Genomic DNA, 20222 nt, shown 5'->3' on the forward strand with positions numbered 1-20222 from the left:
TCACTCTCTCCACTCACTCTCTCTGACTCCTCCTCTCGGCTGGCCCGAGGCGATTCGCCTCGGTCACCAGCGCGGAGGAAGCCAGACCCGCCTCTCTCGGAGAATGCCCACGGCCCGCCTCGGCTGAGGCCCGGCACGCGCCCGCCCGAGCCGCGAAGGCGGCGGGACTACAGCTCCCAGGGTGCCGCGCGCGGGCGCGCCTGCGCAGTGCAGCGGGAGGCGGCGGTCTGTTCTCCGCTGAGGAGGAGCGGGGCTGAGGAGGGAGGCAGCGGGTGAGAGTTCAGAGTTCAGCAGCAGCAGCCCGAGCCCATGATTCCCATATGCCCTGTAGTTTCTTTCACCTATGGTGAGTATAATGTGCCCCTCCGGGGTCCCCACCGGGCCCCTTTCCCGGCCCGGGGCGGCGGGGAGGCGCGGGGGTTGGGGCAGGCTCCGGGGAGGAGGCGGCGGCCGCCGCCACCCGGGCGTGCGAGTGAGTGAGGGAGTGCGAGGCGGGAGGGGGAGGCGGCGCGGCCGCGGCCCGGCGAGGGCGGCTTCTCACGGCGCCTCTCTCTCTCTCTCTCTACCCCTTCCCTCCCTCGGCGTCTCTGCCTCTCGGCGCCTCTTCTCCCGCCATGGGACCCGACTCTCCTTGCCCGCCGCAGTGCCCAGCCGGCTGGGGGAAGATGCCAAAATGGCGACCGGCAACTACTTTGGATTCACCCACAGCGGGGCGGCGGCGGCGGCGGCTGCGGCCCAGTATAGGTAACGGCTCCCCGCTCTTTCCCTCCTCTCCCCCTGCCCCCCCTCCGCCGGGATCCCGCCGACGCGACACCCCCGCGCCCGCCCCCACTCCCTCCGCCCCCGGAGTCCCGGCCGGTGGCAGGCCAGGCCCACGGCCTCTCCCGGCCCGGGGCTGGAGCGAGGAGACGGCGAGGCTGGGGGCCGCGGAGGACCGCCCGGGCCTTCGGCGGCCCCGCAGCTAAAATGGCCTCCCGCGGCTTCGGAGCCGCGCCGCCGCCCCCGCCCGGCGGGCTGAGGGAGGGAGCGGAGGCCGAGGTCCCTGCGGTCCCCCCGCCCCCGCGGGCCGGTCCCCACCTCCGATCCCCCTCCCACTTGGGGATGGAGAGAGTGGGCGAGGGCTTCTCTGAGGGAGTGGGGGTCGCCCCGGCCCGCGCGCTGCCTCTCCTCGCCGGGTGTTCGGGCCCCCGAGCCCAGATAACGTGTCGTTTTCTCGGCGCCTTCTCCTGCGTCCCGTGATCTCACCTGGCTCTCCACCCGAGCCCCGCAAAACCAACTGCGGGTGTCATCGCATTCATTTGGTTGACTTAGTTTTCCCTGTGAGGGGAGAGGTAAACACACCAACCACCTGTGAATTGTGTAGCTGGTAGACTGGAAAAGATGCGCGAAGTTTCTAGTGCTGACAAATGAGTCCACTGCCTTGTTGCAGCTATTGTGATTAGGCTCCAGGTGGGCCAGTAATTCCCCTGGGTGGGTCTTTCTCCTCCCGAGAAATGAAAAGGGCTAGTGAGGTACAGAGTTAGTGAAATGCCCCATATGAAATCTCTACCTTAAGGGAAGCTCTAATTTCTGAAATGTCTGTAGTTCGTTATATATTTTCTCAAAAGAAAGAAAACTAGATTTTGTTACTTTTGAGTCATTCTGAGAGGCTCTAGATTCAGGCATACAGGCCTCCTAAGTGATGAACTTTTTATATATAGAAAGATTATATTAGATATCTGTGTAGTAGGCAGTTTAAAACCTAGATAGTTTTCTCACGTCATTCACTTAAGGAGGCGGGTGTTCTAATGGAAAGGACATCACTGGGAACCAGAAGACCTGAGTTCCAGTCTGTTTTGCTCCTGGTTTTATGACAGTTGGGAGTATCTCTTAATTGAGCTGTCATTTTCCTCATCTGTAAAATAAGGCTGCCTTTTGTGGTTAAAACTTGTAATTCTGAAACACAGTTGCCATATTTCATGGAATAATAAGATGCTATGTCTTGGAAGCACTTCTCTGGTGGCTAGGGGGTAAAGAATCCTCCTGCCAATACTGGAGATTTCGGTTCGACCCCTGGGTAGGGAAGATCCTCTGGAGAAGCAAATGGCATCCCACTCCAGTATTCTTGTTGGAAAATCCCATGGAGAGAGGAGCCTGGCGCGCTACAGTCCATGGGGTTGTAAATGAGGCAGACAGGAGTAGCAACTAAACACGACCATATATTGTAAAGAAAAGGGTGTCATTATTTTATGTATCACTTAAAAAAACCCCACTACCGATTGAAATCGCTCAATGCTTAAGACACCATTGATTTTTAAGAGATACATAAATATTTTATTGATGAAATTGAAATTTAGTAATTGTTGAATGCCTTGAACGCATGTGGCGTATTTTACAAGTCCTTTTACCTTGAAGCTTACTTGCAGAAAAAGGACTGAGATGACAGATTATTGGAGCAAAAACGTTTTAAAAAAAAGTCTTTGCTTACAAGTTGTGATCGTTAAACACTGGCGAAGTTTCAGCTACTTTAAACAGCTGATAATGTTCATGAAGGGAGAAAAATCAAGCCATTTTTCTTTCTCTGGAAAATAGGAGATAACTAATGAGCATCTGTGTCATATATCTACTGGTACCAAGTACTATGTGTTCTAGACAAGACTATTTAACCACTACATTTTAATTGTTTAACACTATTTTTCTGTTATACTGTTCGCAGAGTGATGATAGATTTGTTGGATTATTTATTACCTGTTTACTGAAAATGTAGTGAGTTCTTTGTGGCAGTTTTGAAGTTTTTTTTTCCTAATGCAAACCTATAGATAGAAATGAGGGCAGGAAATGCCAATTTAAAGGTACTTAATCACTTTTTGATGAAAATATTTGCATATATGTATTTTATCCCAGTATAGGAAGCTATTACAGAATTTCTGTATCTAGTTTTTTTGGTTTGTTTTTTTTTTTTACTTTGAATCTTAATAGTTTTAGTAAACTGTTAGGTCAATCCAAAATATTAAACTGATTGTTACATATTTATGTGTGTCTAATACGGAAGACCTGGGTTCCACCCCTGGGTCAGAAAGATCTGGAGAAGGAAATGGCAACCCACTCCATTATTGCCTGGAGAAAACCATGGACGGAGGAGCCTGGCAGGCTACAGTCCATCGGGTTGCAGAGTCTGACACGCATGAGCGACTAACACTTTAATGAGAAAAGACTAGTCTTTTGACATTACTTATTTATGTATATATTGGCAAAACTAATTTTTAAGATACTTTATCCTTGTACATAACATGGTACATGGAATTGTTTGTTTTTAATGGAAAGAAATCAGATTCAGTAATGCTAATACTTGTTCAAGGATGATCAACAAATAATAGTAAAAGCATATGCAAAAAATGCAGTGATGATGTTCATCTTTCTTCCTGTCTGGAAATCATTAAAATACAACTTTCAGACATGGAAGACCACGGATTACTTATCAAAAAAATTTTTTTTCTTTTAATTTAAAGGATATAAACTCAAGGAAATCTTAAACATTTACCTGTTGGATTACATGAATAATTGGCTTCACTTGTAGAGTACAGATAACTGAAAGTAACTGTTTCTTAAGTCTAGGTTTAATTGTGGTTCTTAGTTTTCTTAGTTACAGCTATGTAAAGTGTTTGATTAAATTTATTTTAAGTTTAAGCTTTCTTTTTGCTTGTTAGTATTTGAGATTTATAATGGTATGCTAAATGGCAAAGTTCTTTAAGAGATGTTATAAGAATCTAAGTCCTGCTACTAATAATTTTTAGATAAACCAAGTTTTTCTTTTGTATAATGCATATTAGATATTTTGTGATAAGCTTTTACTCAATCTTTGTGCTACATGTTCCATCAGCTACTGAATAATTTTTCTTCCTGCTTTCTGTATTTCTTTTTTTTTTCTTTTTGTATTGCTTCTAACGCTACTAAATAAACCTACGTGCCATTTGGCCACTATTGCAAATGTAATCTTTTCATTTTCTTACCATTCATGTGCTTTTTCCCCTCTTGGAAATTATAAAATCAAAAAAATTATTAATTATTGTGTTTGTATGTATATGTTTCTGATAGAATGTTTATTTGGGGTGTGCAGGACAAAGCAGACTTCAGGCATGGTGAAAAAAATCGGAATGGCTTCATGGCAGAAAGAGAACTTGGTTGGATAGGTACCTACTTCATTCAGTACAGTACTCTTTTTTGTTTGAGAATATATACTTTAAAACTTTTAGACATAATTTTATAATAAATTTTGGAGAAAACCATTTTAACAGTTGTAAGGACTTACCGTAGCAAAGAATGTGAGAAACATAATTCTTTGTGGAAAAAACTTGCTAAAAATTAATGTTTCATAGGATCAAATCAGTTTTTTTCCTCTCACTGGGAGTTATACAGAAGTTCTCATAGAAGTTCTTCAGTTTTTTAAGGAATTTTGTGGCATAAACAAATACACTATATGTAATACAAACTAACGTAATCCCATTATAGTTTACTAGTAATAGGACATAATCTTTTCTTTGAGAGTTTTAAACAGCCAGTTTCTCTTATTCCTTAGAAAAGCCATGGATGTTTCAGTTCTTGTCACCTTTCTATCTACTCAAGATACTTGTCTGTTTCCTGCATAACCTGAATCTTTAGTTTGTGCTTAAACTTTCTTTGTTCTGTCTATAATTCTTATCTGAATGTTATTCTACCTTTAATAAAGTTAGCTATTTAAAATAATCATTTGGCAACATTTTTTACCCTTTTAATATCTAGAATTTATTGAGTGTAAAAACTTGAGTAATGATTATATAGCGATCCGAGATAATTGCCCCCATATCTTAGAATAATAATATTCTGAAATAATAAATGCTTAAGTGGATTTTGACTGTTGTCTGGATATTAGCTTAAACATCTGCTAGTCATCTCATCTAGTGATTCTTGAGATGTCTTTTGGACATCTGTTCTTAAAGGATGAGTATCTCTTCACATCACTAAGGTAACTTGGATAGGCTGATGAAGCAGTGAATTTTCTTTTTTTTTTCTTCTCTTTTTTCCTTTTTATTGGAGTGTAGAGTTAAGAATATTGTATCTTGGAGGAAAGAATAAAAGTAACACTAGTAAGGTCACTAACAGAGACTGTGAAAAAACCAGATGAACAGGTTTTTGAAACCAGTGTTAGTGATGGAAATTTACTGGCTCTACCGAAAAAAATTTACTGCAGCTGCTAATTATATTAACTCTTCCATTGTTGAATTAGAGATCTTAGGGTTCATATTGCATGAATGAATTTGAAATAATGAACAGTTTCTTTCCAAAAGGATTAGTGCTATTACAGGGATGTGTCCTGTATGTGTTATTAATAGCCTTAAGGGCAGTGTGAGCCAAAATAGCACTCTATAGAATGCTTAAAGTGTATTCTTGACTGTGCTTTTGCTTTTGTAGCCTGCTTCACAGTATACTATAATGAAAAGGGAATGAGCTAGTCACACTTTGGATTTGAATCTCTGTCTCTTTAGGCACTTGTCCAAGTCCCTTAATTTTTCTACGACTTGGTTTCTTCAGCTGACTTGCTTTGAGGTGAAGATTAAATATAAAACTTCCTGGCCTAGTGTGTGATTTTCAATAGGTACTTTACCCATGTTAGTTTTCAGCAGAGATTTGCATAATAATATTAAAAGGGTTCTAAAAGCTATCCTTAGTTGATATCTATCCTGCGTTTAATATATGAAGTTTCATCATCTCAGTGGAGAAGGAAATGGCAACCCACTCCAGTGTTCTTGCCTGGAGAATCCCAGGGACGGAGGAGCCTGGTAGGCTGCCATCTGTGGGGTCACACAGAGTCAGACACAACTGAAGCAACTTAGCAGCAGCAGCAGCATCTATCTCAATGTTAAAAGTAGGTACTTGAGTATCAGTTGACAGCCTCAGTTTCAGTGTCAGTTTAATGGAGACCTCCAAATTTTTAATTACTTGCAAGTAACATGATTATAATTAACAGACAAATATGAGAAATAGTAAGAATTCAGATTTCCTGCATCTAAGATCAGGGAAATATTGGTAACACTCATGTTTCATCAATGTCAGATAATTATATTTCAAATAAGTTCTTTGTACATAGCCATAAAATCTATTAAGTAGATCTAAAACTAATGAGATAATGCAAAACATTTTAAGGAAAAAATAGGCTATAAAGAACATAAAAGAAGACATACATGAAGATGGGCTGTGTTCATGGAGTGAAAAAAAATCAATACTATCAAGTTAATCAGTTTTCTCCTGAGTAGTCCGTATATTTAATGTAATTCCAATAAAAGCCACAGCAGACTTTTTGGGGTAACTTGATAAAGAAATTCTTATGTTGACAGTGAAGAGAGTATTTGTCCAAAAGTAGTCAAGACAGTCCTGACATGATACCATGCATATTAGCAGGGACCAAAAGACATTAAACAGGAAAATGTGGTTTTGGTAGAGGGACGGACAGATCGTTGGCTTACAGTAGAGATCCCAGAAATAGATGTGTGCTTATGGGGAGTGGATTAGAATATATGGCTGTTTAAGTAGAGATACTTTTCAAAAAAAACAAATCAGCCAAATTTTTATTCAGAAATAAATCAGAATAATCAGAAAACAGTCCTTCGGCTTGTAAATGTAGTAACTGACAAAGTATGTTAGAATTACTAGAAAGAGATTAAAGGTGGGGAGTGTGCCTACGGTACTTATCCATACATTGTCCTTGGCATCACTCTATCATAACTGGGGTCGTTGTTCTAAGAACAACATTGCTTAAGTGTTTTGTGAAAGCTGTGTACAGTGCAGCTGTTAATTCACCCTTACACAGGGCCAATTATTGAAATAACATTTGACTTTTTGGGTTTTTTTATTATTAGTCTCCTCATGTAATAAGTACATTAAAATGCATTTGTAGGAAGTAACTTGAAGTACGCATAGTTCCTGCTCTCAAGGAGTTTACTCTGCTGGAAAATGAGAGTAGGGGCAGGTATACCTACAGGTAACTCTGCCATGGTAACAATCGTACTGACTTAATAAAAAACTTAAATGGGGAATTGGAGCATTTCAGCTATGGGGTTTGAGGTAATCTCCATGGTATTTTATTCTGAAAATCAAGGCAGGGTCATTTTAGACAAAATGTGTTGGCCAAGGCAAGAAGAAATTAAATTCTTTTTTGGTTTGTGTAGGTTTTTTTGGACACACCATGTGGCATGTAGGGATCTTAGTTCCCCAGGGATTGAACATGTGCCCTCAACAGTGAAAGCACAGAGTCCTAACCACTGGACTGCCAGGAAATTCCATGAATTAAATTCTTAATATGGTTGGTAGTTGGTGGGTTCTGAAGTCCTGGCTCCCTCTACCAGTTTCCATGTGACATTGGGCAAACAATCCTTTGGTACTTGAGTTTCTTCGTCTATAAATTAGAGATAATACCAATAATTATCTCACAGGATTGAAATTTTTTGAAAAATTCTCCCTTGAAGTGTGATATATATGCAAAGAACACATATAATAAGAGTATAGCTTGATGAAATGTCAGAAGCTGGGCACCACTGTATAACCAGCACCCAGACCAAGAAACAGCATTATCAGCATCCCAGGAGGCCTCTACATTGTCCATTGTGGTTTGAGAATTCAATGAGATAACATTTGTAAGGTGCTCAGAATATTCAGTAGGCATTTGGAAATGAGCTCAGAATTGGGATAAGGGTCGTAGTGTAAATGTGAATATTAGCCATATGGTGGTGAATCCACCATTGTAGCTGTGAGTATGGATGAACCAGAGGAACTACTTGTCATGCATCAAACATTTAAACATTTAGTAAACTTTTTTTGAATGAGTGGGGGAAAAAAATAGAGTCAGGGTTACAAATTTGGGGAACTTCGGTGTTGAAAGTAGAGCCAGAGAAAGAAACAAATAACTGGGCCAGGGTGGTGGTGAACAGAGCTGGGAGAATGTAGTGTTCATAAAAACTAAAAGAAGATAAAGTAGTCAGCAATATTAAGGCTTTAGAGAGGCCAAGTAAAGAATTGACAGTTATCAAAATCATTGCTTTAATTTTCATGGGCAGCCATTATAGAAACACTAGAATCAAAGACAAGCATAAAATTTTGTATAAAATAGGTTTTGCAGTCTAACTTAGTATTCAAATAATTTTTTTAAAAATATTTGTTGAAGTATGGTTGATTTACAAGGCTGTATTTCTGCTGTACTGCAAAGTGGCTCAGTTATATACACATTCTTTTTTATGGTCTTTTCCATTGTAGTTTATCCCAGGATATTGAATATAGGTCCCTGTGCTCTACAGTAGGACTTTGTTGTTTATCCACAAATAAATTATTGAGGGTCCTAGAGAATAAATGGGCTTAAAGTATTGGGAGGCACCGTGTTTAAAGATAAAAAAAAAGTGAAAATAAAATTTTGAATTAATTTTTTATTTCTTGAAAAAGATAATATAGTGTATAATTGCATTATACTGGTATAGTAGTCTGCATTAAATGGGCAGAGAACTTGAAATTTGAAGAATGATACTTTTTGATAGAAAAAACAATGAGCCTTTTAAAAATACGTATAAATGAGGGCAAAGAGTGATATGGTTTATGAAGATGACTATTGCTTCTTTCACTACCCCAGTTCTGCCCATCCCAAACCAGTTTTTTACTATAAGCAGACATAGTCATTATAAATTTAATCAAAATACTCATGCTTAAAATCCTTCATTTGCTAACCTTTACTTTCAGAATATCTGGTTATCCTAGCTTCACATTTAGAGGATTTGGGGGTCTTATTATATAAACTTACAGTTCATTATTCAGATGATATCCAAAAAATTCTGAAAAAATACTAGTAAAAAGAAAAACTGACATGAAGAGTAGGTTGTTGCTCATTGTTCAGTTGGGTCTGACTCTTTGCCACCCCATGGAGTGCAGCACACCAGGCCTCCCTGACCTTCACCATCTCCCAGAGCTTGCTCACATTCATGTCCATCGAGTAGGTGACACCATCCAGCCATCTTGTCCTCTGTCGTCCCCTTCTCCTCCTGCCTGCAGTCTTTGCCAGCATCAGGGTCTTTTCTAATGAGCAGTTCTTCGCATCAGGTGGTGAAAGTATTGGAGCTTCAGTATCAGTCCTTCTAATGAATATTCAAGATTGATTTCCTTTAGAATTGACTTGTTTGATCTCCTTGCAGTCCAAGGGACTCTGAAGAGTCTTCTACAAAACCACAGTTCAAAAGCATCAATTCTTCGGCACTCAAGCCTTCTTTATCGTCCAACTCTTTACATCCATACGTGACAACTGGAAAAACCATAGCTTTGACTAGATGGACTTTTGTTAGCAAAGTAATGTCTCTGCTTTTTAATTTTCTATGTTGGTCATAGCTTTTCTTCCAAGGAGCAAGTGTCTTTTAATTTCATGGCTGCAGTCACCATCTTCAGTGATTTTGGAGCCCAAGAAAATAAAGTCTGTGACTGTTTCCATTGTTTCCCCATCTATTTGCCATGAAAGGATGGGACCAGATGCCATGAACTTAGGTTTTTGAATATTGAGTTTTAAGCCAGCTTTTCCACTCTCCTCTTTCACCTTCTTCAAGAGGCTTTTTAGTTCCTCTTCACACTCTGCCATAAGGGTGGTGTCATCTGCATATCTGAGGTTATTGGTGTTTCTCCCGGCAATCTTGATTCCAGCTTGTGCTTCATCCAGCCCAGTATTTCTCATGCTGTACTCCGTATGTAAGTTAAATAAGCAGGATAACAATAAACAACCTTGACGTACTCCTTTCCCAATTTTGAACCAATCTGTTGTTCCATGTCTGGTTCTATTGCTTCTTGACCTGCAGACAGGTTTCTCAAGAGGCAGGTGGGGTGGCCTGATATTTCCATCTCTCTTAAGAATTTTCCACAGTTTGTTGTGATCCACACAGTCAAAGGCTTTAGCATAGTCAGTGAAGCAGAAGTAGATGTTTTTCTGGAATTCTCTTGCTTTTTCTGTGATCCAACAGATGTTGGCAGTTTGATCTCTTGTTCCTCTGCCTTTTCTAAATCCAGCTTGCACATCTGGAAGTTCTCGATTCACATACTGTTGAAGCTTACCTTGGAGAGTTTTTAGCATTACCTTGCTAGCATGTGAAACGAATGCAATTGTGCAGTAGTTTGAACATTCTTTGGCTCTGTCTGTCTTTGGTAGGTGGGATGTAATTTTTTTTAGTTTCACCTCTGTAAGTATCCATACCTTTCTCTGAAGAAATGTTAATATATTTGGGATATAATGAAAGATGTATTTTTCTTGAGTATAGGAAGTTATAGAGCACTTTGGTTTAATTTATGGTATCCATCAGCTTTAATTATACCCAATAGCTTGTTTCTTTTTTGAGTAATTCTGTTTACAAATACTTACAAGGATTAACATTGCATGACTTTTTCTTTTAGGTGTCTTCCAAAGAAAACGGTTTGCTCATTTTCAAAATGGAATAAAATTTGTTTTATCTCAATTACCATATGGATCCACTGGATCTTTTTTTTATAAGTCTAAGATTTATCTTAGTGATCTTGTTTTTCTGTTTCTTAAAACATTTTGCTATTTTGTGATCCTAAAGATTATTTTCTGTTTACTCATCATTTATTTCCAGCTATGCTATGAAAAAAAAAAAAAGTAATACAATAGCAAAATGGTTTTGGAAGCACCTCGAAGGATGGTATGGTAGTGAAATAAATGGAAGATATTTCATTGCCCAACATTTTGCATCTTTCAAGATGGTATGAAAGAAGAGAGAGACACTACCTTTAATTGTTGGCTTTTAGTTTTCCTTCAACACAGTTGGGGAGTCAGAATTAGTCATTCTCTGTTCATACTGTCAAAGGATAAAAAAGTTAACACAAGAAAATATTTGACAGTTATTACATAAATAACATGAATGCAAGAACAAAGTGACACTACTCAAGACAAATGATAATGGTGAAATTGATTGCATGAGCAAAATCTCAGCTTAAGGGTCTTTAGATACCATATCCTAGATCAGGGATCCCCAAGCCCCAGGCCACAGACCATTAGGAATCAGCCACACAGGAGGTGAGTGGCAGGCCAGTGAGGGAAGCTTCCGTCTGTGTTTAACAGAGGCTCCGATCACTCCCTTTAAACCTGAGCTCCACCTGCTGTCAGACCTGCAGAAGTATTAGATTCTCAGTATTAGATTCTCTTTGCAGCTCCTCCTGTGAGAATCTAATGCCTGATGGTCTGAGGAGGGGCTGAGGTGATGCTAGTGCTGGGGAGCCACTGCAAATACAGATTATTATTAGCAGAGAGATTTGACTACACAGAGACCACAGTCAGTAGCTGGACTGCACAGAGACCACAGTCAGTTGCGTGCAGACTCCTGTCAGAACCCTGTCAGTGAGTGACAATTGTATGTGTGCATGCTAAGTCACTTCAGTTGTGTCCGACTCTTTGTGACCTTGTGGACTGTAGCCTGCCAGGCTCCTCTGTCCATGGGATTCCCCAGGCAAGAATACTAGAGTGGGTTGTGTTTTCTCCTCCAGGGGATCTTCCCAACCCAGGGATCAAACCTGCATCTCTTCCATCTCCTGCGTTGACAGGCAAGTTCTTTACCACTAGTGCCACCTGGGAAGCCCAGGTAGCAATTGTACAATTATTTCATTATATATTACAATGTAATAATAATAGAAATAAAGTACACAATAAATGTAATGCACTTGAATCATCCCAAAACCATCCTCTCCCCCCATCTGTGGAAAAATTGTCTTATATGAAACTGGTCCCTAGTGCCAAAAAGGTTGGGGACCACTGTCTGAGATGAGTTTCTTCACACTGAAGAATCAGTAAATGAACAATATATTTCTAAGGATAAAAAAAGAAAGTACTCTCATCTAGTTAATAAGAAGGACTTCATTATGTAATATTCTGTGACAATATTAGGAACATCCCATTTTGCTAGAAGTATATGTGGCAGAAATCTTTCTTGTCTTGTGATGTTTGTGAACTAAAATTTACTTGATATGATGCGTTAGTAGACAAATCTTCAAGGGAAATTATGTATACAAAGGTAGTTGGAAGGAAATAGATGGTGTAGAAATTTAAAAATTCATTAGATTATTCCAGAACAAAAAATTGATGTTTTACGATTATGAATCAAATATGGTCATCATCATCATCTCTCTCTCTACAGAAAAATATGAGCCATAAAACATTTCAAACTTTTTAAAGCATTGTATGTTGACAATTCAGATGTAGGAAGAACCACCGAAGTAATGAAGAGTTGGAACTCACTAGAGAAATACTTAAAATGTGGAACTAGCATTTACAGATGGACATGTTTCATGTTTATGCATTAAAGTTGGTGAGCAGTTATGTTTAGAAAACATGGTCCATTTTGTCTATATGTGGAATAAGAATTTTAATTTATAACTCATATTGAAATTTTTCTATTAGTTTTTCATTATCCCTTATTCTTATGTAAGTAGTCAAATAACCTCAAAAATACTGAAAAGGAGAGAATGAGGTTCAGTGGATCCAAATGACATTTCTCCTGGTGGTAGCTCAGCTGGTAAAGAATCCACTTGCAATGCAGGAGAGACCCTGGTTGATTCCTGGGTCAGGAAGATCATTGGAGAAAGGGTAGAAATACCCACTTCAGGATTCTTGGGCTTCCCTGGTGGCTCAGATGGTAAAGAATCCACCTGCAATATGGGAGACCTGGATTTGATCCCTGGGTTGGAAAGATCCCCTGGAAGAGGGCATGGCAACCCATTCCTGTATTGTCTGAAGAATCCCCAAGGGCAGAGGAACCCGCAGTCTACAGTTGATGGGGTTCCTAAGAGTCAGACATGACTGAGCGACTAAACACAGAACAGTACAACACTGAGAGTTAAAAGATCTCAAGAAAACTGTTAACAGTTCATATGGTATGTAACCATCCCTCTCCCTTGTAGTCTACAAATCTAATGAGTTGGTAGAAATGGCAGGAGTGGTTATTTTATTTGTTCTAGTTTTTAAGAAGAAAATAGAGCCTGAATTTATTCAGTATTTAGTTCAGTCGCTCAGTCATGTCTGACTCTTTGTGACCCCATGGACTGCAGCACACCAGGCTTCTCTGTCTGTCACCAACTCCTGGAGCTTACTCAAACTCATGTCCATAGACTTGGTGATGCCATTCAACCATCTCATCCTCTGTCGTCCCCTTCTCCTCCCGCCTTTGGTCTTTCCCAGCATCAGGGTCTTTTCTAAGGAGTCAGTTCTTCGCATCAGGTGGCCAAAGTATTGGAGTTTCAGCTTCAACATTAGTCCTTCCATTGAACACGTAGGACTGATTTCCTTTAGGATGGATGGGCTGGATCTCCTTGCGGTCCAAGGGACTCTCAAGAGACTTCTCCAACACCACAGTTCAAATGCATCAATTCTTTGGTGCTCAGCTTTCTTTATAGTCCAGCTCTTAACATCCATACATGACTCCTGGAAAAACCATAGCTTTGACTAGACGGACCTTTGTTGGCAAAGTAATGTCTCTGCTTTTTAATATGCTGTCTACATTGGTCGTAACTTTTCTTCCAAGGAGCAAGGGTCTTTTAATATCATGGCTGCAGTCACCATCTGCAGTGATTTTGGAGCCCAAGAAAGTAAAGTCTGTCACTGTTTCCATTGTTTCCCCATCTATTTGCCATGAAGGGATGGGACCAGACACCATGATCTTAGTTTCCTGAATGTTGAGTTTTAAGCCAATTTTTTCACTCTCCTCTTTCACTTTCATCAAGAGGCTCTTTAGTTCTTTGCTCTCTGCCAGAAAGGTGGTGTCATCTCTCCCAGCAATCTTGATTCCAGCTGGTGCTTCATCCAGCCCAGCATCTCTCATGATGTACTCTGCATATAAGTTAGATAAGCAGGGTGACAATATACAGCCATGACGTACTCCTTTCCCGATTTGGAACCAGTTTGTTGTTCCATGTCCAGTTCTAACTGTTTCTTGACCTGCATACAGATTTCTCACAGATCAGGTGGTCTGGTATTCCCATGTCTTTAAGAATTTTCCGCAGTTTGTTGTAATCCACACAGTCACAGGCTTTAGCGTAGTCGACAAACAAGAAGTAGATGTTTTTCTGGAACTCTCTTGCTTTTTCAGTGATCCAGCAGATGTTGGCAATTTGATCTCTGGTTCCTCTGCCTTCTCTAAATCCAGCTTGAACATCTGGAAGTTCACAGTTTATGTAGTGTTGAAGCCTGGCTTGGGGAATTTTGAGCATTACCTTTCTAGCATGTGAGATGAGTGCAGTTGTGCGGTAGTTTGAACGTTCTTTGGCATCGCCTTTCTTTGGGATTGGAATGAAAACTGACCTTTTCCAGTCCTATGGCCACTGCTGACTTTTCCAGATTTGCTGGCATATTGAGTGCAGCACTTTCACAGCATCATCTTTTAGGATTTGAAATAGCTCAGCTGGAATTCCATCACCTCCACTAGCTTTGTTCGTAGTGATGCTTCCTAAGGCCCACTTGACTTCAAACTCCAGCATGTCTGGCTCTAGGTGAGTGATCACGCCATCGTGGTTATTTGGGTCATGAAGATTTTTTTTTTGTATAGTTCTTCTTGCCACAGAATATATTCTATATTCTTCTTAATATCTTCTACTTCTGATAGGTCTGTAACATTTCTGTCCTTTATTGTGCCCATTTTGCATGAAATTTCTCTTGGTGTCTCCAGTTTTCTTGAAGAGATCTCTAGTCTTTCCCATTCTATTGTTTTCCTCTATTTCTTTGCATTGATCACCAAGGAAGGCTTTCTTCTGTCTCCTTGCTATTTTTTGGAACTCTGCATTCAAAGGGATATATCTTTCCTTTTCTCCTTTGCCTTTAGCTTCTCTTCTTTCCTTAGCTATTTGTAAGACTTCCTTAGACAACAGTTTTGCCTTTTTGCATTTCTTTTTCTTGCGGATGGTCTTGATCCCTGCTTCCTGTACAATATCCCGAGCTTCTGTCCATAGTTCTTCGGGCACTCTGCTTATCAGATCTAATCCCTTGAATCTATTTGTCCCTTCCACTGTATAAGCATAAGGGATTTAATTTAGGTCAAACCTGAATGGTCTAGTAGGGAACTACTTCCTTCAATTTAAGTCTTGTTGGCAACAAGGAGTTCATGATCTGAGCCACAGTCAGCTCCTGCTCTTGTTTTTGATGACTCTTAAGAGCTTCTCCATCTTTGGCTGAAAAGAATATAATCAGTCTGATTTCTGTATTGACCATCTGGTGATGTCCATGTTTAGAGTCTTCTCTTGTGTTGTTGGAGGGTGTTTGCTGTGACTGGTGTGTTCTGTTGGCAACTCCATTAGCCTTTGACCTGCTTTGTTTTGTACTCCAAGGCCAAATTTGTCTGTTATTCCAGGTATCTCTTGACTTCCTACTTTTGCATTTCAGTCCCCTATAATGAAAAGGACATCTTTTTGGGGTGTGTGTTCTAGAAGGTCTTGTAGGTCTTCTTAGAACCATTCAACTTCAGTTTCTTCAGCATTACTGGTTGGGGCATAGACTTGGATTACTGTGATATTGAATGGTTTGCCTTGGGAACAAACAGATCATTCTGTCATTTTTGAGATTGCAGCCAAGTACTGCATTTCAGACTCTTCTGTTGACTATGATGGCTACTCCATTTCTTCTAAGGGATTCTTGCCCACAGTGGTAGATATAATGGTCATCTGAGTTAAATTCACCCATTCCAGTCCATTTTATTTCACTGATTCCTAAGATGTTGATGTTCACTCTTGGCATCTCCTGTTTGACCACTCCAATTTGCCTTGATTCATGGACCTAACATTCCAGCTTCCTATGCAGTATTGCTCTTTACAGCATCAGACTTGACTTACATCACCAGTCACATCCACACCTGGGATATTTAATCCAGATATTTAACCATCTTTCTCCCTTGTAGTCTACAAATCTAATGAGTTGGTAGACATTGTAGGATTCGTTATTTTATTGGTTCTGGTTTTTAAGAAAATAGAGCCTGAATTTAAGTTTCTTCCAAAATTCTGCAATGATGCAGTTATTGTTTTAATAGCATTGTAAAGGTAATAGAGCATGACATAGCAAGTTTAAGGAATAGCTAAAGGTTATATGTCTTTTTTCATCATTCTTAACATTATAAAATATTAAATATAAAGAAGATAAATTCGACAGAAGTTTTGTAGACATAGAAAATCCTATGATTTGACCTAGAAGAGTCCAACAATGTTGAACATTAAATTTGGGCTAATGGAAAGGTTGTGTTTTGTGTGCCAAAAGAAAGAAAAAAATGTTTTATCAGTTACTTTACTGTGTTATCCAAAGTTGAAACAGATACACTCAACAGAGTAAAAACCACACATTTAATAATATAAGTGACAGAAGCTACCTACATTTTCTTGAGATTATTTTTCCCCTCATGGCCTTTCAAGGTCAGAAAATTAAACATTCTGCATCTGTCCTATGGTGGTTCCTCTAGAAATTTCACATTTTAAATTTAAAGTTAATTACTTCCCCGGTGGCTCAGACGGTGAAGCGTCTGCCTACACTGCAGGAGACCCAGGTTCAATTCCTGGGTCAGGAAGATCTCCTAGAGAAGGGAATGGCAACCCACTCCAGTATTCTTGCCCCCCACCCGCCAAAAAAAAAAGGGGGCTCAAAGAAATATTACTGGAGAAGGCAATGGCACCACACTCCAGTACTCTTGCCTGGAGAATCCCATGGACGGAGGAGCCTGGTAGGCTACAGTCCATGGGCTCGCAGAGTCGGACACGACTAAGTGATTTTACTTCACTTCAAAGGTGATCATTACCTTTATCTGTTTAGGAAGGTACCTTTACATTACCTTCCTAAACAGAACAAGGACTTAAAATGCTTTAACTTTGATGAGTTGTGCTGATTTTGTGCTTTTGTTGTTTTTAGATTTTCTAAACCCTGTGACAGTTGTTGGACAAAATTGTCTTATATAGCCAGCAATTATTTAAATTTGCCTTCAAATTTACCTTTTTTTTAACTTGACGTTCATTCATCCTGAGATCATTTTCTTTCTTCCTAAAGTATATCTTTGAGAATGTCCTTTACTATGGGTTTACTAAGAACAGATTTTCTTGTTTTGTTTTTTAAATTTCAAAGTATCTTCATTTCTCCCTTCTTATTCTTGAGACGTCATCACTTAGTCTCTAGGGAATTTTCTTCCTCAGACTAGTTGTGCTTTTCATTCTTTGGTGTTTACAGTTTCACTCAGATGGATTTTGGTGAGAATTCCTTATTTAATCTTACTTTGGAGTAGTTGGGACTCCTGGATATGAGGATTGTTATATCAGACATTCTGTTTAGATGTCCTCTCTCCCATTCTTTTTCTTCATTTATAGCTCCAGTGATTTGCAAGTTAACATTTGTTATTCTTTCCTCCTGGTCTTTTAACCTCTTTAATATCTTTCATCTCTTTGTGTGCATTCTGGGTAAGTTTTACGGATTTTTTTTTTTTTTTGCCAGCTATGTCTAATCAGTTATGTGATGCCTTTCTAAGATTCTAATTTTTATGTACTGTATTTCATTTCTGGAAATTGTTTCCATTCATCTAATTGTTTTTGATTGACCTCTTGGTCTTGGTTTTGACTATCTCTTTAGTGTGCTTATTTTCTGTTTTGTATCCAATAATTCTAATAATTGTAGTTTTCTCAGTTTTTAAATAATTTTACAAGCTCTTGCTCATAGTATCTTATTTCCTTATGGGTTTCATTTTTGATTGAGATCTCTTTCTTGCAGGATTGTAGCATTAGAGAGAAATCTGGATTCTGTGGCACCTGGAAGCATTGTCAGCACAGAGATACTTGGTTTGGTGTTTTCCCTGGTCAGATAATGTGAATTCCAGAGCCCAAGCTAGGAGAGTGCTCACTTGTTAAGAATTATCAAAGAAGAGCCTTCTCTCCGTTACCTAGAGCCAAGGCTCAGACAAGAAAGTTTCCATACAGTTCTGCCTTAAAGGGGGAAGTGGGCTTTTTCCTAATTCACCTTCTGTTAGTTTCTTTTGGGGGTTCCACAGTTCTGAGCCTTTACTTCCCAATGCCTTTGATGTCTCTGTTAACACAGAAATTGGTATCTATAGCAGTTAACCAGGAGGAGATTTGGAGCCCTAGGTTTAGGCAACAGACCTCTGGCCACTCGTGCACTCTTCGTTTTAACGGACAACAAATACTGTTTCTCTGTCATAAGATGGAAGCATTTTGCTTACGGAGGTTATAAGTTAAGAGCACAAAAATAAAGGATGAATACCATCACAGACCTTAAGTTAATGTTCTGTTTTATAATATGGTGATTCTCAAACATTCAGGTTCTGGGACCCTTCTAAGGTATTTATAAAATTGTTTTTATTATTGACTATGCCAAAGCCTTTGACTGTATGGATCACAATAAACTGTGGAAAATTCTGAGAGAGATGGGAATACCAGACCACCTGACCTGCCTCTTGAGAAATTTGTATGCAGATCAGGAAGCAACAGTTAGAACTGGACATGGAACAACAGACTGGTTCCGAATAGGAAAAGGAGTACGTCAAGGCTGTATATTGTCACCCTGCTTGTTTAACTTATATGCAGAGTACATCATGAGAAACGCTGGACTGGAAGAAACACAAGCTGGAATCAAGATTGCTGGGAGAATATCAATAACCTCAGATATGCAGATGACACCACCCTTATGTCAGAAAGTGAAGAGGAGCTAAAAAGCCTCTTGATGAAAGTGAAAGAGGAGAGTGAAAAAGTTGGCTTAAAGCTCAACATTCAGAAAACGAAGATCATGGCATCCAGTCCCATCACTTCATGGGAAATAGATGGGGAAACAGTGGAACCAGTGTCAGACTTTATTTTTGGGGGCTCCAAAATCACTGCAGATGGTGACTGCAGCCATGAAATTAAAAGACGCTTACTCCTTGGAAGAAAAGTTATGACCAACCTAGATAGCATATTCAAAAGCAGAGACATTACTTTGCTGACTAAGGTCCATCTAGTCATGGCTATGGTTTTTCCTGTGGTCATGTATGGATGTGAGAGTTGGACTGTGAAGAAGGCTGAGTGCCAAAGAATTGATGCGTTTGAACTGTGGTGTTGGAGAAGACTCTTGAGAGTCCCTTGGACTGCAAGGAGATCCAACCAGTCCATTCTGAAGGAGATCAGCCCTGGGATTTCTTTGGAAGGAATGATGCTAAAGCTGAAACTCCAGTACTTTGGCCACCTCATGTGAAGAGTTGACTCACTGGAAAAGACTTTGATGCTGGGAGGGATTGGGGGCAGGAGGAGAAGGGGATGACAGAGGATGAGATGGCTGGATGGCATCACTGATTCGATGGACGTGAGTCTGAGTGAACTCTGGGAGATGGTGATGGACAGGGAGGCCTGGTGTGCTGCGATTCATGGGGTCGCAAAGAGTCGGACACGACTGAGAGACTGAACTGAACTGAACTGAAAGCCACTACATGCTAACCAAGAATATCTTTATGAAAAGTAACTATTCCAACCACAAAAAAAGTAGTGAGATGAGAAGCATTGTTTTTCATTTTTACAAATCTTTTTAATATAGAGATAAGATGGTTGGATTCCCATGTCTGCTTTTGCATTTAGTCTGTTGCAATAAGTTGTTTGGATTAAAATATATGAAGGCAATTTGTAATTGATAAAAGAGAACCAACCTTGTAGACCCTGTGTAATAATCTTAGAGACCCTTAGCTGTCCTTGGATCACGTTTTGAGAACTGAAATGTAGGAAAGTTTCCCGTTACTAGATGCCATTTATGTGGACAAGCCATTTGTACACATAACTTATTGTGATTTCAGTAGTGTAATATAAAGCCAGGTCATATTAATGGAATTTGAAAGATGGGCCCAGAGTCGGGTACAGATTCAGGTTGAGGCCAGAAATGTAGGTGTGGAGTTGTATTGGAATAACTATAAGGGAGTATTTAAATTTAGGGCTGATTTGTTAGTCATTAAAGTTGCCTGTCTTAGAATTCTGTTCTAATATCTTATGCTTCCCTTTTCCCAGAATAATGCATTAACCAGTTAAAAATAGATAGAAGGACTTAATGATAACAAGTCCCTTATTTTCCTTCTCCCTGCTTCCTAATTCCACTTCCTAGGGACCCTCACCTTTAATACATCTTGGTTTTATTTCTGACTTCCATATCACTAAATAGTATGCTGCATTTTTATATCTTAATTTATCAACTATACATT

General features: G+C 39.8%; 1 protein-coding gene across 1 annotated transcript in view; it reads left to right on the forward strand.

Moving 5' to 3' along the window:
- The first annotated feature begins 244 nt into the window (after window positions 1-244).
- Window positions 245-20222, forward strand: part of ZFR (zinc finger RNA binding protein) — an 84499-nt gene continuing 64521 nt past the window's right edge. Inside the window, exons 1-2 of the mRNA XM_052659013.1 lie at window positions 245-346; window positions 645-744. Of these exons, the coding sequence (XP_052514973.1) occupies window positions 310-346; window positions 645-744 (137 nt within the window). The 5' untranslated portion in view covers window positions 245-309. The remainder of the gene's footprint in view (window positions 347-644; window positions 745-20222) is intronic.

Source organism: Budorcas taxicolor, chromosome 20 (genome assembly GCF_023091745.1).
Source record: "Budorcas taxicolor isolate Tak-1 chromosome 20, Takin1.1, whole genome shotgun sequence".
Classification (NCBI taxonomy): domain Eukaryota; kingdom Metazoa; phylum Chordata; class Mammalia; order Artiodactyla; family Bovidae; genus Budorcas; species Budorcas taxicolor.